The sequence below is a fragment of the Melospiza georgiana genome, chromosome 7, assembly GCF_028018845.1.
Source record: "Melospiza georgiana isolate bMelGeo1 chromosome 7, bMelGeo1.pri, whole genome shotgun sequence".
Classification (NCBI taxonomy): Eukaryota; Metazoa; Chordata; class Aves; order Passeriformes; family Passerellidae; genus Melospiza; species Melospiza georgiana.
The window spans coordinates 15381979-15398636 of NC_080436.1; the positions used below are offsets into that span (position 1 = coordinate 15381979).

The 16658-nt window shown below is 35.8% G+C and overlaps 2 protein-coding genes across 11 annotated transcripts in view; one reads left to right on the forward strand and one right to left on the reverse strand.

Moving 5' to 3' along the window:
* The window catches only part of DYTN (dystrotelin), a 75524-nt gene that overhangs the window by 57170 nt on the left and 1696 nt on the right, over nucleotides 1–16658 (forward strand). The gene's annotated exons all lie outside the window — the stretch shown is intronic.
* The window catches only part of ADAM23 (ADAM metallopeptidase domain 23), a 65839-nt gene that overhangs the window by 16609 nt on the left and 32572 nt on the right, over nucleotides 1–16658 (reverse strand). For all 10 annotated transcript variants that reach the window (XR_009114685.1, XR_009114687.1, XR_009114686.1 and 7 more), the window contains exons 12-24: nucleotides 16352–16436; nucleotides 15488–15578; nucleotides 13864–13912; nucleotides 12257–12356; nucleotides 9680–9751; nucleotides 8854–8940; nucleotides 8619–8699; nucleotides 6667–6717; nucleotides 6130–6193; nucleotides 4774–4879; nucleotides 3261–3380; nucleotides 2474–2642; nucleotides 552–663 (exon numbers count right to left, since the gene is read on the reverse strand). Coding sequence is in view for 7 of the 10 variants with exons in the window: in XM_058028356.1 (XP_057884339.1) it covers nucleotides 552–663; nucleotides 2474–2642; nucleotides 3261–3380; nucleotides 4774–4879; nucleotides 6130–6193; nucleotides 6667–6717; nucleotides 8619–8699; nucleotides 8854–8940; nucleotides 9680–9751; nucleotides 12257–12356; nucleotides 13864–13912; nucleotides 15488–15578; nucleotides 16352–16436 (1187 nt within the window). In the remaining 3 variants the exon portion in view is untranslated. The remainder of the gene's footprint in view (nucleotides 1–551; nucleotides 664–2473; nucleotides 2643–3260; nucleotides 3381–4773; nucleotides 4880–6129; nucleotides 6194–6666; nucleotides 6718–8618; nucleotides 8700–8853; nucleotides 8941–9679; nucleotides 9752–12256; nucleotides 12357–13863; nucleotides 13913–15487; nucleotides 15579–16351; nucleotides 16437–16658) is intronic.

Below are 16658 nucleotides of genomic sequence, written 5' to 3' on the forward strand. Positions count from 1 at the left end.
TCCCCTTTGTATTTGTACTTCATATGTAGTTGAAATATGTACCAAGTACATAAGAACAACCAACAACGATTGTAAGAATAATTTAACTTATCAAAAATCTTAATTTCTTTTTTCTTTCATTGCAATATGATTTCAAGGAATCTGATTTTACCAGGGACATTCCACTTTTCCCTTTTTCATGCCACAGCTCTCTTAATTAGTTGGCTAAGAAAACTGAAAATCTCTAATAAAATATAAATATTCAATTATCATATAAAAAATAAGAGCTACACTAAGTCAGATTCCAATCACAATGAAAATGATCATTAAAAAATAGAGAATAAGGGACAAAGGAAAAAAACATTACCTGTTGAAATCTTCCCCAAATTTAAGTTAGAAAAGTAAAAGTTTTATCAATTCTCAAAGTAGAAAAATCTACTTCCTCTACATGAAGCAGAATTTTACTGTCTGGGTCTAAACACAGCTGTACAATATTTGTATTTGCTTTTTATATGCTAATGCTGCTACCATGTATCAACAGAAAAACATAAAAACTGAAACAAAACACAAACCCTTGGGTCCTTCATCCTTCTTGCCACCAGTATCCCTGACAGGATCATCAATGCTGCAGTCTGTCCCAGCCCAGGAGAAATTACAAATGCAAGTGGCTTCATTACTACAAACCTAGGGGGAAAAAAAAAGTGACAGCACTTAATTTCTAACTACATTTTATTAACATGTCACATTGTGTTTATTTAACATGTAATTAGACATTTAAATCAAGGTACAAAACGTACCTATTTATATACTGTATATATTGCGCTGAGTGTTTGGAATGTCATAACACACCTGGAAGTTTGCCTCAACCCTCCTAATACTCTGACATGCTAGGAGAAGCAGAACTGGTTCTATCATCACTGGCACACACCTGCACAGGCTGTGAAAAATGACAGCCATGTAGCTAGACTAGTTAGACCTTCAGCAGCCAACTGTCTGGACTTGGAGCCTGGAAGCCCAGAAGGGGTACAAACATTTGCCTTTGAAAGGTTCAGGACATGGTTACACTTTCCCACCTCTCGTTTACAGCCTGCTCCCATGTAGAACAAAGTCAATATATTTTCATTCGTTTTGTCAGCATTTTTCCTCAGCAGCAATGAGGAATGCTTGTATTATCTCTCTAAAAGAGAGGGAATAGTTCTTCCTCAGTTTACATTTATCTGAATGACCTCTAAAGAAGAACTTGGCACTCTATAATGGGCAGTATTAGATCCAGAACAATCTATCCAGTGGACAAAACCTAAACCATCAAATCGATAGTAAGAGCTAATAGCTGTAAGCTTCCCATATGAAAAAGAACATGGAATGGTGCTGCTAGAAGAGGTTGCTGTGGAAAAGAGCATGACAGAAGAAACAGACATAATGGATGAAGTTTTGATTATAGGACTAGAAATTAGGTCAATCCTTAGACAAACAGCTGATGGCTTTTGGACACTGGAACATAATCTGAAAAAAACCCAGGAAACAACCTACCCACAAATGATTCTAAGTAACATATGTGATTTTTTAATTCAACTTTTATCATGCTCTGCTTTTAAGAAGCACTCACTGGAGAATCTTACCTAAGAACTTGAAGATAAACACATTTTATGGCAGGTTTGATCAACTGAAATACTCTTTTAAAATTAGGAATTGTAATATTCCACAACAAACAGGTTAAGATGGTTCACTCACCTTTCATGTCAGTCAAGAAGTACCAAGATGATTTATAATCTCCTAGGTAATTTACTTTCAAATTTTAAAATTCTTATTGTTGATTTTGAACCTAACCCTCTATTTTGAAACAGAGAGACAAGTAGAGACAACAAGAAGAAATAATCCCTTCTGTACAAAGTGTAGCCCTTTAGGCAAGTATTTGTCTCCCTGAATCCCATAGTGAAAGGTTTTATTGGTATTTAAAACAGTGATCTGTTCATCAAAACAGACCAAACACCTTAGAAAAATGAATTTTGTGGGTAGAATAACAGAACATAATGTGCCTGAATGTAAAATGGAACTTTGGAACTTTGGAACTGTTCAAGAACTCCCTCTCTACTGAGGACCCACGGTTTGGAATTTTAATTATTTAAGCCATGGGCTATAAATCTATGAACACAAGACCAACTTCATAAAGGTGTTAGTGTGCAGGAAAAAGTTTAATTCAAGATGGCAAGTAGCTTGAAATAAGGGTAGTACATTACAGAAGTCCTTCCAATAACTAATGTCAAAGGTCTTTCTGGCTACTTACAAACCTGATTCTTTGGATATAACTGCAGAACCGATTTGAGAACTTTCCTTTCTAAATTTTTTTTTATGCATCACAAAATGGCAGTCTTCCCCTGAATCCAACATTTGTAGTTTCAGATTAAAAGGTCTTAGGAAGACTTTCAGGTGTTAGGATCAGGCAGAGCAGAGAGAGCTGGGGAAGCTGAGCTGCTCACTCCCAGTACAGACTCACCCCATGACCAGAACAGACTTTTCCATTGGAACCAATGGGGCAGCTGCTTATGTTCAAGGACTGGATTGGCAGGCACTTTTTGTCCAGACACATCATCTGAGGTCCACATGGAGCTCCATCCTCCACATAACCTAAATCCGTATCATCGTCTAAAAGAACATGAGCACCACTGGGAGAAAAGTTTTAAGACAGTATTAGTATTATGACTGGAATCTTTTGAAAATATTAAAAGCATGTTGGCGTAGACACTGAAAGCTCCACACCTTTCTTTTATTCAGACAGACTGAACAAAACTCTATAGTTTTTCTGTCTGTCCACAGCAATGACAGTGTTCCAGTTGTCAAAATAAAAATAAGTCCAGATTAGAACCTAAATACTCAAGAAGGTGCCCTTAGGCTTTGGGGATTTTTCTCAGCCTTCACTTCACTACAGCTGTTTCTTTGAGTATTTAACACTCAAAATCATTCTATTTAAAATATGAGTCTCTGGCAATCACAGACTTTCTCCACCCCCAGAAAAACATAATGCTGAGTATTCAGTTCTGACTGAAGTTCTGCTATTGGGATCAAGGGAGAGATTCAGGAGTATAATGCACATTTTACTCTCTTTAGATGTGGAATATTGGACTTTTTATGGTTTGGGGATGTTTTTTAATCAAGAGAAATATCACTCAGAATAATGATTTTGCTGCAATTACCTAAAATTCAGACTCTCATATTTGTGTCTCTCTTAATTTAATTAGGTTTGACAGAGATAAATCATGTTGGAACACTGCATTATCTTTTACCTGCAGTCCACTATGCGTCCTTGATGATAAAAAGAATTTGGGATAATTTCTCCTTGAACTTGACCAACTCGTGGAACTCTAGTAAGATTAGTACAGAGCAAAAAGCCACAGAAAACATCACTGGAAAATGAAAACAAAAATCAAAATATTACTGGATTAATATGAGGTAAACTTACAAAAAAGAAAGTCTGGCAATGGTGCTGCTGATCACAGTAATTTATTACCATAAGCCACATGACAGACTTTCAGAGTGCAAGCCTGGAAATAAAGTATTATTTTATTTAAATGACAGAAAGCAGAAACAAGTCATGGCTCACTCCAATGCACCAGGGAATGCTCACATGAGCACAGAATGTATCTGTGCTCTAGAAACAATCCAGGACAAGTAAGAGGAGCCAAACTGTACAAAGCTTTGTCAAGTTAGGCTGAAATGCTTCTCTCTCTCTGGCAGCTTACACACCACACAATAATGTCAAGTTTGAAATCTTCATTGCATTTTATTTCCTTTGCAGGACAACAGAACCATAACAATTTTTAGTGTGAAGTTGTGTGTGCCCAAGTTTTTGTAAAGAATCTGCTTTTTTAATGTTATTTTATATCTGCATATATTTAAATATCTTTTATATCTTCAATAGAAGGATATTAACTAATACTGATTGTCTAAGTCACAGAAGCAGCTGAATGAATGCTGGAAACTGACTTTGTTAAAACTGAAAAAAACATAAATAGCCCATCAGCCAGATCATTGTCCTGCATTTCTCTACCAACAAAGAAATGAGGGCTTTTATAGAAATGAGGGGTTTAACATACACACTGTCCCCATCTAAATTAAACAATGCCTTTCTTTATGATCCTATCTGAAAACTAATAATATTAAAAAATCCACTATACAAGCATCAAATAGTAAAAGAAGGAAAATGTTATTCCAAAACTGAAATTTGTACGTACATAACTAAAAATTACAAAACAGAAGTAGATCAGGAGAAATTTAAGTCTATCTACTAATGATCATTTACTTGAAAAATACATTTAATCAAATATTCATCTAGCAATGATCACATGGAAATTAATCGGGCCTTTCTCTATAGTATCCAAATGTCTAATAGTCCTCTCTGGTCAAAATAAATGTTGGAACAAAGCTGACCCAGCATAATCTGGTGTCAGTCCCAGAGCAAGTACAGAGTGTGTATTTGCAGCCTAATTTATCCCTGCCAAGGCTGAGGTGTTTTTATATTATGAACTTGTGACTTTTTGCTGCCTTGTCCCTCAGCTACTCTGAAATAACTGAAGTCACAGTACATTCTTCTGAAAATCTAGAATGATTTACAAATCTATTGCCAAGTCACTTATAGAATTGTCAGAGTGCAATTTTTTCAAGATGCAAACCTCATGAGGGAAAAGAGATTCAAAATAAGGCAAAACAAGCTGCTGAAACATGCATGAAAAAGTAGATAATATTAAACCATTAACAATCTATTTAAATTACAAATAATCTCTACCAAACTGAACTTACTGTTTGCTGCACTGAATCCATCGGTCTCCATCCTTTCCACAGTTTCCTTTTGTTGTGCCTTCTGTATTTAGCTTTTCATAACAAAATTTGTCAGATCCTGAAGACTCTGTTGATGAAGAAAAAAGAAACATGCTTTTCACTAGCAACATGACGGCTTTGAAACTTGCATAAATTATTGCAGGCGTTCTCTGTAATTTTTTTAATACAAACCATCAATTTAAATACACATGTATGTGCACAGATGGTATTTTCCAGTGACTAAAAGGGAGAGCAGGCTAAACTGAAATACCTACAGATATGTTCAAAATTTGCTCTGAACTTCTAACAGTAGCCTCCATGGTGTCTGCATTGTATTCTGCATATGAAATTTACCTGTGGTCTAATTTTGTTCACTTCATAACAGCTGCACATAGATTTAATCTAGTTGTTTTTCACTGCAATTTTTCCTGATCTGCGTTTCAGAAGATTTTATATAGGACATTTATGATAAGCATATGTTCTGACATTAACTCAATGTTGATTTTATTCTATTTTTCAGATGTTCACAGGAAACCAAACTTGAACAGAATGTAATTTTTACTTATTTTTAGGAGTAAAATTCTGAACTAATAGGTTTTAAACCCATAATTATTTACTGATGAGCTTATTTGTTTTTTCTAAAAATGAATCTTAAAAAAAGAAAATGGAAAAGCACAACAATTATATAGAGGAAGATAAAATAATAAGACAGAGTGGTCTCAGTGGCAGTTATGATTAGACAAAATGCACAAGAGCACACTAAATGCCAGAGCACAGGACGTCCTGGTAGTTCTACTCTGCTGAGTTGTCGCCAAGTCCTTACACAGAACATTCAGCCCCTCTCTGCTGCAAGCAAAGCCCATTGCAACAGCAATTCTGTTCAACTCAACACCTCTGGACTTACATCACACTATTTAAGTTCACACCAATGTACTCATTTTCCTGACTTGGAGGATAGTATAGGAAGGAGAGGCAAGGTGGAGCAGCTTTGGCATGAACCACGGATGGGATAATGGAACTGGTGACTGTCTTTAAAGAAAAGCCCAGAACAACTGGTTTTGAACTATACCCAAAAAATCCTCAACCCCCTCCCCCCCAGCAGCATTTGCTGCCCTACCCAGATCTGCAGCCACATCATCACTCCCACTGACACCACTCCCAGATGCAGAATTCCACTTGGCAATCAAGCCATTTTCCCACTGCAGTCTACTCACGCTACTGATCAGAAAACATTAACTTGTAGCGACAAGAACAAAAAATAAAAAGATGAAAAATCCAAAGCAAAGACAGGAATTAACTAGAAATAAAATACATTTAAGGTAGTTAAAATCAACCTACTAGATCCCCAGATATATTTGCACTGATTATCTCTTGTCTTGCATTCACCATTATAGCAACGACCCTAAACAAAATACAACATGTTAGGAATGAGAAATAAGAACAACTTCATTTCCTTCCCCTCTCACAACAAATGTCTCATTGCCACCCTTCACATGCATGTTGGGATGTAGATTCCATTAATTTGGGTAGATGAAGTACACATTTTGGCCCAGATTCCCAAAGCCAGTTTGTGTCCAATACACACTGACATTTAAGCAGTTGATTTATACATTTACATAGCTGGAAAGAACTTATTAACATGGAGTGTAATAAAATATCTATGTATAAAATGCAGAGCTACCAAGTGGATTTCACTCAAAGTAGAAATTATTACAATTCATAGAGTGCATTAAACACAAGCAACATTGATGTTTAAAGGATAAAATTTATGAAGAAATATGGAACACGAGATTTTAAAAAAATCAATGCCAAAACAAAACAAGAATGTGTTGACTTCTATTTGCTGATGCACAGGGATTTTAAAACACTGCATACCTGATTAGAATCACAGGCATACCCATCTTGTTTATGAAGATTTGGTGGACACTGAAAAAAATTAAGAATTTTTTTTGTCATGGGTACTGTAATAAGACATCAGAGGATCACATATGGAATTTTCCTGTTTTTAAGAAAATCAGCCAACATATATAAAGGGAGTTGAAAACAATTAGTGCAATAATCTTCATAGCTACAAACAGAAACGAAAAAATTAACATCTTGAGCCATGAAATACAATGTTCAAGTTTAACTTCCTGCATATCCCAAGAAGCAATTAAGGAGGGGAGGCAAAATGAAAGCCAATGTGTTCAGTAAGAGGGTATTTGGTAGCTAATACTGGGGCCATGTTTGCAACACTGTCACCCCATGCATTTCAGTTCCACTACAACCATGAGGGAGCACCTGGTCACAGCCTACCAGTCTATTGCTCACAGAGCTTCAGGGGGCTTAATGATCTTAATTGTTATGTTCTCTTGGCATTGGAAATTCTTTCATACAAACAAATCACTAGGTCCAGAAACCTCAGACTATTAAAGTAAGGACTCACTTTAAGCCATTCTTAAGGTTTTTCCTCAGCTAAAAGGGACCTGTCAAAATTTGGAAAGAGAATGCTGCTGCACTGGACTGTGTTAGCCAACACTCTGAGGGCAGCTTGAGAAAGAATGCTCCATCTACAGAGCAAAAGATTTACGATAAAATATTGGTAATAGCTACTTGTCTATGTGTTGACGTCTCAGATGATAAAATAAAAGGAAGTTATTGTTAATTTATTGGCATTCATAACTACAGCCAATGTCCAAAGAGATTGTGATTTGTCCTGAATCTCATTTCTTCAAGGTTAAGAACTTGATGCAGTAGATGACTGCATGAGTTATGAAGTTCTTATATAAATAGAATAAATATTTAAACATTCAATATTGAAAAGGAGTGTATGTCCCCTAAAACATCAAAGTTGCTGTGAAAATGGAAAATGTACAGGATGTTGACTATTTAAAAGAAATAAAATTGAAACAACATTCTGGTTGCTGTTTATTCCTGTATTTTACATTAGCCAAATGTTTTCAGGACGAGTGTGTAAGATCTACAACTTTTAAAATTCTCATACATGTGCACACTCTTAGAAAACATAACACACTTCATATAAGTCTTACGAGGAGCAGTTTGAGGGATCTGGGGTTGTTTAGCCTGCACAAGAGGAGGTTCAGAGGGGACCTTCTCACCCACTACCCTCTAATTCCCTAAAAGTAGATTGTAGAGATATAGAAGTCAGCCTCTTCTGCTCAGGTAACAAATGACAGGATGAGAGGAAACAGCCTTCAGTTGTGCTGGGGAGGTTTAGGCTGGATATTAGGAAAAACTCCTTCACTAAAAGGCTTGTCAACCATTGGAACAGGCTGCCCAGAAAATCACAGGAAAATCACCATCCCTAGAGGCATGTAAAAGACATGCAGATGTGGCATTTAGGGACGTGGTTTAGTGCTGGAGTTGGCAGTGCTGGGTTCATGGTGGCACTCAATCTAAAAGGTCTTTTCCAATCTAAACGATTCTATGTTTCTATACTCCTTTAGTTGTAATTTTCTACAATTTTATTTAAAGCCATTTTATTTCATAAAATCTTAGTGTTATTACCTTTGAATACATTGACATTTGCAGTGTGCTCTTATTATTTAAGTTATAGACCAGGCAAAGAATAAAGAAGGATGCCTGACACAATATTATACACAAAACCCCAAGATTTATGAAAACCAAATAAACATAGAGAAGCCATCTTTTGAGTCCACTTAGATTATGGTTTTCATGAGTTTACAATAGTTCACACTCCATTATATCATCATTTTGGGCACATGACTGTGCAGTTTGTTAATACAATTTTCCTGTTAAATGTATACCAAAAAAAGATTGCAAACAGACATCAGCAGTGCAAGCAGAGAACATTTCTGTACACATACCTGTCCAGAATCCCCAGTGCAGAACTCTGCAATGTCGCACTCGTTCACTGCGTATCGACAGTCATAACCTCGCGGGAAAAACTAGAAAGTTAAAAACATAGTTCAGCACTAAGAATACATCTACATATGCTGCACCTTTTCCTTCCACCTAAAACACACTCTGAACTGTAACAGGCTGCACACGACTGCCATGGACAACTGAAAAGAACAACTGATACATGGCAGCAACACTCACAAGACACGATGTATTACAGCAGGGTCCATCACTACAATGAGCTCCATTAGAAAGAGAACACTTCTTACAACAGTCTGCATAGCATTCCTGAAGAAGAAAATAAGCAAAATGTTTAGTTTCCCATTTTAAACAATTTTTTTTCTTTCCAACATCAAATTATTACATACTAGCAGACAAAAGATTCAGTTTAGCACTGATGATTTAAAATTATCAGCTGGAAGAAGCCGTTGCAATACTCAAATACTAAGGGGAAAACAGTGATACACAATGCTATAGCAACACAGGGATTCACACCTTCTGAGGCCTGTGCCAAATTTATGCTGCTTAGTTCAATAGCATTCAATGCAGAAAAAACCTCCAACCTAATTACAAGTGCAATTATATTTAAATACTAGAATGAGAACTCAAATCTAGAGGGCAGATTTTTGCAAAAACATTATTGGAGTATTTCTGCAATAGAGAAGAAAACAACAGTTTACTTGTTCTGTCTGAAAACAGGCACCAGTCTTCAAAGTACCAGTAAGGAGTTTCCCACTCCAGATATGCTATCCAGGAAAGCCAAGAGGTAAGCACTTCTCCAGTGCAACTCAAAAACTGCTGGGAAACAGCTGTACCTTGTCATTGGTGTAACAGGAGCTGTCCTGAGGACATTGTCTTTGCACTCATTGTCATATGTTTTAACACAGGCTTTTAACAAAATTGTTCCCAAACAACAGGCAAAACAAATTCATTTCCATAACCTTTCCCCCCTCTCTTACCAATCAATTAATTTACCTTAATAAATTTTATAAGAAAGACTTGTGGAGCAATCCATAACTCTACTTACCATTCGGAAACCACAATCACATTCTTCCCCTGCTTCTACAAATCCATTTCCACACTCGGTGGCTTCAAAGAGCTAAAAGAAAAAAGCCCCCACCCCAAAGTAAGAATAAAACTAGTGTCAAGTGACTTCTGTGTCACATTTCTGCAATGCTACACAAATGTGCTGTCCCAGACAATGCAGGTGCCATGCCTCAGTGAGAAAAGGCAGTGTGGTTTTCAAATGCTGCTCATCAGAATTTTTCACACATGAAAGGCATACAGCCAAATCACAGGAATGCTGGTCCTCTTTAGGAGATACTGATCTCAGAAAAGCATGATAAATAGAGAGACACTATAGTAATATTTTGGGGGCTGACATTTGGATTTCATTCCTGTTCCATAGACTCCCAGTTTTGTGACAATTTCTTTAAGAAACCAGTCCACAATATCATTCTTGGGATTTGCTCAGGCACCCACACTTGCTTATGCAATGAGCTACTGTCTGTTCCTCTGCAATGTTTGTGCATGAGAATAATAAGTGGAAATAAATATTGCCAATAGGAAGTCCTATGTGCCTTATTAGTAAGTTATACACAAGCACATACAAAGACTACTAAACAGCTAATCATAGAACCAGACACAGACAATGCAGATAAATTCTGCAGCTCAGGATGATGCAGATTCAACAGTGGTTTCACACATCCTAATTTTGATCAAAGGTACTTTTCAGTCTTGTCACAGAAATAATTCTGCAAGAGGCTTGTCTGTTTTCAATATAATTCTGCTTTAAAATCATATAAGAATATCAGGAATCACCAATTTAATTAGAATACTAGCAGCAGAAACACATCCACTAGAACATGGTTGAAATGAAGTTAGAAGTTAACAAGCTAAAATGTGAACAGATTAATCTAAGGGTGAAAGATGTGAGTAAACCTTTCTGCATGGGCTTAGTGGAAATAAAGCTGTGGAGAACTAGCAAGATACGAAACACAACATAAAATACAATACAAATTATATATGAACTTGTATGGAATTCTTCTTTGGTAGTTTTGGTTGGGGCAGGGGGGGAATCATAATGCCAAGTAAAAATGAAATATAACTTTTCACTTTTGTTGTATAAACCATATAGGTAATCGATAGCACCTACAATTTTGGGTGCCAGAAGCAAATCAATAGTGAAAAAATATCCATATGCACTCTTCTTCACCAGTAATGTTGACAGGATTATAAAAAGCATTTAATTTTTTCCTCCCCTCTGTAAGCTCCTGTCTCTACTACACTTTGGTGCAAACAGCAAGATCTCTTACTCTGAAACCGAAATTCATTTCTCTATCAAACAAGAAAATTACAGAACACAAACAGGCACACAGAAATTTCCTATGGCAATCAGGGACCATTTAATGTTCATATACATGTCGGAGCATTACTCAGGATACAATTTTTTAAATAGCATCATGGTGACTGCTTAACAATTCTGTTTTACTTACCAAAGGATGATACACACAATTTTCTACCTTACCTCCTGACCTGCAAATAAAAGCATTCTAAACACTGTATGATTATTTTGCCCTCCCAAAGTACTTAAAGCTGTCAAGCACTGGCACAGATAATATATAAAGATCATTCAACTATTTCCCCATAAGCCTTTTCCTCAAAATAAATCAGATTTTTATTCTGTCAAATTGAGTCAAATTGACAACTTCTTCACATTACTTTGCCTGACAACTCTCACTAAAAACTGAAGCTGTGTTTTTCCATTTCCCTATTTATTCCTTTGTGTAAGAATTCTTGCATTCTTACTCTATAAGCAAACATTGCTACCCTGGGAAAAGATTCAAAACCACTTGAACAAGCAAAATTTTTTTTAGTTAATTGTGCAAGGTGATGGTCCACCAAAGGGTATAGCATAGTAAACAGAACAGCTTAATAGCCTCATGTGGTATTAAATTCTACAAGGACAGCAGTTTGACACTGTGATTAAATAGAATATTAGTGCTTTGGATTGCTCTTACTTGGCAAAAAGAGTCATGGAATATTTTTATACTGCTCAGCTTTACAGGGATGTCAGGCTAACATTATCTTAGAAAAAAATTATGACCTTGGTAAGTTTTTAGGCAAAAAAGCAATGGTAGAAGGAAACAGCTATGAATGATAGTTTGCTAGATGTATATTTGAAATGAAATGAAGCAAATGTTGAGAATAACCAAAAGTTGCTACTGTCTACATGAAATCAGCTATGGATTTCTATTTCCTAATGTGGTAACTGGCATTCTTTTGAACAACCTCAGATACAAAGTCCAAGAATTGAGTATAGGTGGAGCATACACTTCTGGATTTATTTTGCACTACTTCCAACTTATTCAGTGTTGCATTTATACTGAATTTATCATTATTTGAGTATGAAGAATTGTAGAAATCAGTTGCATTCCTCTCAATATTATTTTAAAATGCTAAAGGGGTTGAACAGCTAATTACAACCTCAAGAAAATACCCACATAGACATCTGAATAAATTTGAGAAGAGATGATGTCAGTGAAATGATTACATTTTCATTACAATGTGCAGCAGATGTCCTGAGTACCAAGTTATTTATTACCTTTGTTGGCCTGTTAAAAAGACAGGCACCACCCCCACGAAGTAAAAATTCTTTGTATTCTGCAATGCTGCATTTGGAGAATTTCCTGGAATGGTATACCCTAAAATGGTAAAGAATTAGGTGAGTAAATGCCTTGAAACATCACCAGCTACTGGAAAGGGGCAAAGGGGTCACAACCTTTTTTAAATACTGTAAATCCCAGTTTCTTACAACCACTGTGTGTAACAATATAACAGCTCAGTCTTATTCTCAAATAATAAAATCAGAACAAAAGAAAAATTTTAAAACATTTTGCCTTTTTTATATTTCTACTTCATGTACAGTATATAAAACTGTAGGTTTTAAACTTCTTCATAAGGTAAACCCACATTATCATAGTAGCTGCTATTCACCCTTTCTATTGCATGCATAATCCAGTATCCTCTCAGGTTTTTTTTTAACACCTACAAGATGCTACAGCAAGAAGTTTCACAGCTTAATACAAACTGGTAGAAGAACAATTTCATCCCATTTTCTTCTGTCATATTTGCTAATCTCATTTCATGTCTCCTTAGTTCTTATACTAGAAGAAAGTGTAAGTAATTATTTTTGCATAACGTTATAGACTTCTCTCAGATTTCCTCAACTCAATCTTTTTCCCAGACTATTGAAAATGTAGTTTATTAGTAATTTCTCACTCAGAAATTGTCTGATATGTTTACTAGTCATGTTTTGAGATCTGAGAATGAGATCTATTCACACTATGAAAGACTGGGGTAACCATGCCATAAGGAGGTTTGCCATTCCTCTCCTAACAACTCACTGCCACTGAGCTATTTCCCCACTGAACTATTCCATACATACTCCTGACACTACTGATGGAGTTAAGTGAAAAGGCTTTAAAGGGCAGCTAATTATTCCCTCATTTCATTAGTCAGTCCTTTATCAGTTTCTACATGACCATCCTCTGCTCCTGACTTTTGTTTACTGTTAGCCTTTTTTACAGAGGAGTCTTATTCCACAGCCTCTTCTTTTGATATTTCCATCCAAGAACAACACTTTGAGCTCACCACATGAAGGAAGCCAGTATCTATTCTGATCAATGCTTTACCTTGGATTCCAGGGGCAAATTTATGGAATGACTTTCTGCTGCACTCCTACAGTGGCTGACAATTACAACTCTACAGGGAAGCCACAAAGTAACTCTACTGAAGAACCAATTTCCAAATGCCGTACAAAGAAACTAAGTTCCTTCTGTCTCATTTGTAACTAATTTTCTCCATGATTTTTGCAATCAAGCTTCCACAGTGAGCAAGATACTGACAGGAAGTGATTTCTAAGACTCAAACCCCTGTATTTCACAAGTTACTCAATTGTTTACAGTACAGAGAAAAGAATCATTGGCAGTGTGTGAGGGTGGAGGGCAATGAAATTCTTCCCATACAGATGTGCTTCCCCTTCAGACTTCACTGACCATTTATTTACCTAAGGATTGAGTTCCAACTGTTTCTGGTTTTTCATTTATTAGCACTAAAACACATGGATAAACTCAATGCATAAATATTTCTGCCATAATGTAAACTATGAACTCATTCCAGAGCCCTCAATTACTGATATTTATGACATACCCTGTTTCCTCCATGATGCAACCACCCCAGGATTCAGTGCAGTCACACTCTTCTCAGACAAGACCAAAATACAACAGAAAAGGAGAGAAGTTATAAATATAAATATGAAAATAAATATAAAGTACTATAAAAATGGAGCTTGACTAATTATACAAAGATTTGATGGTTGCTTGGCTGTACAAACTCTAGCCCCAAAAAGGAAACCAGCCCACTTGAAGACATACTAACACCTTAAATAAATACAATACTTTCAGATTACAATATCTGCAGGTTCTTAAGACTCAACACAAAATTTTAGGCACTATACAAAGCTAAAAATAGTTGGCAACATCCTTCCCTCCATGCTCTCAAAACAGGCAGCACAAAGCTGTTTGCAGTACACATAATATTGATGATTTTAAATGTTCAGATTTTCTCCTCCCTAAAAATACAGAATACCCTGAAAGAGGATTGTTACTGGACAGGACAGGTTTTTTCCCTTTAGCATAAATTTATTAACAGTAATATGCCAATCAGCCAATCAAACATTCATTCAAAAAAGTAGTTGAATGAAAATGGATTTACAGTTTACTTACAGCTATAGCATGTAAGTCAACAGTGACCAATTTCATAACATAATAACAAAAGATCAGCACCTTATGGTTGGTAAAACAGAAGCTGCAAACTGCCCATAAAAACAATCTACCAAAGATAGATGTACTGTAGTTACTACTGGAAATCCAGAGTTTCTCCGTGGAAAATATTTAGAAATCATTTATGTGGTTATTTCTACTCTACCCAGGCCTTTCACTAATCTTTCTCTATAAAGGGCACCCAAATAAGGACACTAAGCTATCATATCAAAACCCTCTATTTTTCAGTTTAAAAATATTCTGATTTCCAAATTGTATCAACTGTTTTATCTGTAAAACAATTATACAGAAAATAGTTTAGCAATTTGCTAGTTTACATAATTCAAAAGCAATGCTTTACAAAACAATATTCCTAAGCATGGTTTCCAAACTCACAGATTTTTGAAGTGATCCACAATAAAGCCAACATTATCATTCACATTTTTAAAGAGGAAACAGAGAGCAGGTAGCCAAACTCCTTACAAGATGCAAGTGAAAAACCAAACAATTTTCCTTAGCCCTGAAAAGGGGTTTGCAGCAGTTTTTGTACCAACACTTTACACATGTTAAGGTAACACAAATGTGGTCTGACTGTGAAGCAGGCAAGATAACAAGTTGAGCAAATGTCACACTGGACTAGGTTATAACTCCTTACCATTTCTTCAATTGTAAATAAGGTATTTTTGCATTTCAAGAAGTCAGCAATTGTTCTATTGGATTTACAGATTTCATGATGATAGACAACGAGTTCTAAATTAAATTAATGGTGTTTTTACCAATATACCTTTGAATATTGGTTATGAATCTAACCTCGACACAGGACATCACTGAGGCCATGCAAAATGTCACTAAATTGGCAGCTCTTATTTTGGTGAGGCTGAAATTTCGCTACATATATTTCCAAAAGCAGCAATTCTTGTTCTATAGTAACAGCAGTTTTGGCGTTTCTTTCCAACACAATAAAGGAAGTGTTTGTATTTAGCTAAGGAAGACAAAAGACTCCATGTACATACTCGGTTTCCTGGCAGCTGGCTCCCATTGTATTCCAAGATTCTGAGCAAGACTCTGGGCTAGTTCCTGTGCCATGGGCAAAGGGAGGCCATACTGCATTCCAAGAGAAGCACAATTATAAAGAAACAAAAACCCATTAATTATTGTAATGAACACTGCACTGGCTCATTCTACCTTACTACATAACTACTATTTCAATAATTCAGTGCAGTCAATCACAATTCTGTGTGCATATAAAGAAAATAAACTCAATAAAGTACATAACAGATAAAATATTCCTCTCCTAATCTCAGGCAATCTCTCCCCACTGGTTAATCTAAAGAAAGTAGTTTATTTGATATATATGCAGTACAGTTTTGTAATAGGATTTAACCCACATAAAAACAGGAGAATTTCATTATCAACTTAACTCTGCACTGAGGGGAAAAAATAACAATAATAGTCAAAAAATCAATACACAGGGACAATTTGTTTCCTAATTTCAATGTTAAAAAATTTCTGGAAGAATCAGATGACATTGGTACCTTCTGAAGATCAAGTGTCTTACAGTGGTAAGACAAAGAGTATTCAGTACTGTGTTTCAAATACTCCTTCTAAGATTTTTGGGTCTAAATTTCTGTTAAATATAACAAAAGGCAATTTAAGTTCTTTTTAAGAGAATAATGCAGACAGGAGAAATACTTTCTAAAAAGAAAGGCATGCTGAGCAGTAGTTTAATGATGATCAAGAATGCTGGCTGTGAGAATACTAACTTTTTAATATGTAAATTATCTTTAAAACCCTGGGTACTGAAACATATGAACTTGTAAGATTTTAATGTAGAGATTCTACTTTATTTCACTTTAGTCATGAAAAAAAAAAATTACCTCATTCACTCCTACTCCTCTGGCCACAGAGCAAACACCTCCAAAGTAACTTAAGCTGCTCCTTTTGTAATGAAATGTCACATTCCTTACAAACAAATAAAAATGAAGAAACTATAACACGTTGACATTGGGCACCAAGAGCTTACTGAAAGAGCATACTCTCACACATACTATGATAGATTGCATGTACATTCATCTATTTCTAGCATAACAAGCAACTGCAAGTTTACAGAATGCCAACACTGAAAGAGGTGGTTTTATGTAAACTTTGACACAAATACTATTTTTCTCTTTTAGAGTCAGAATC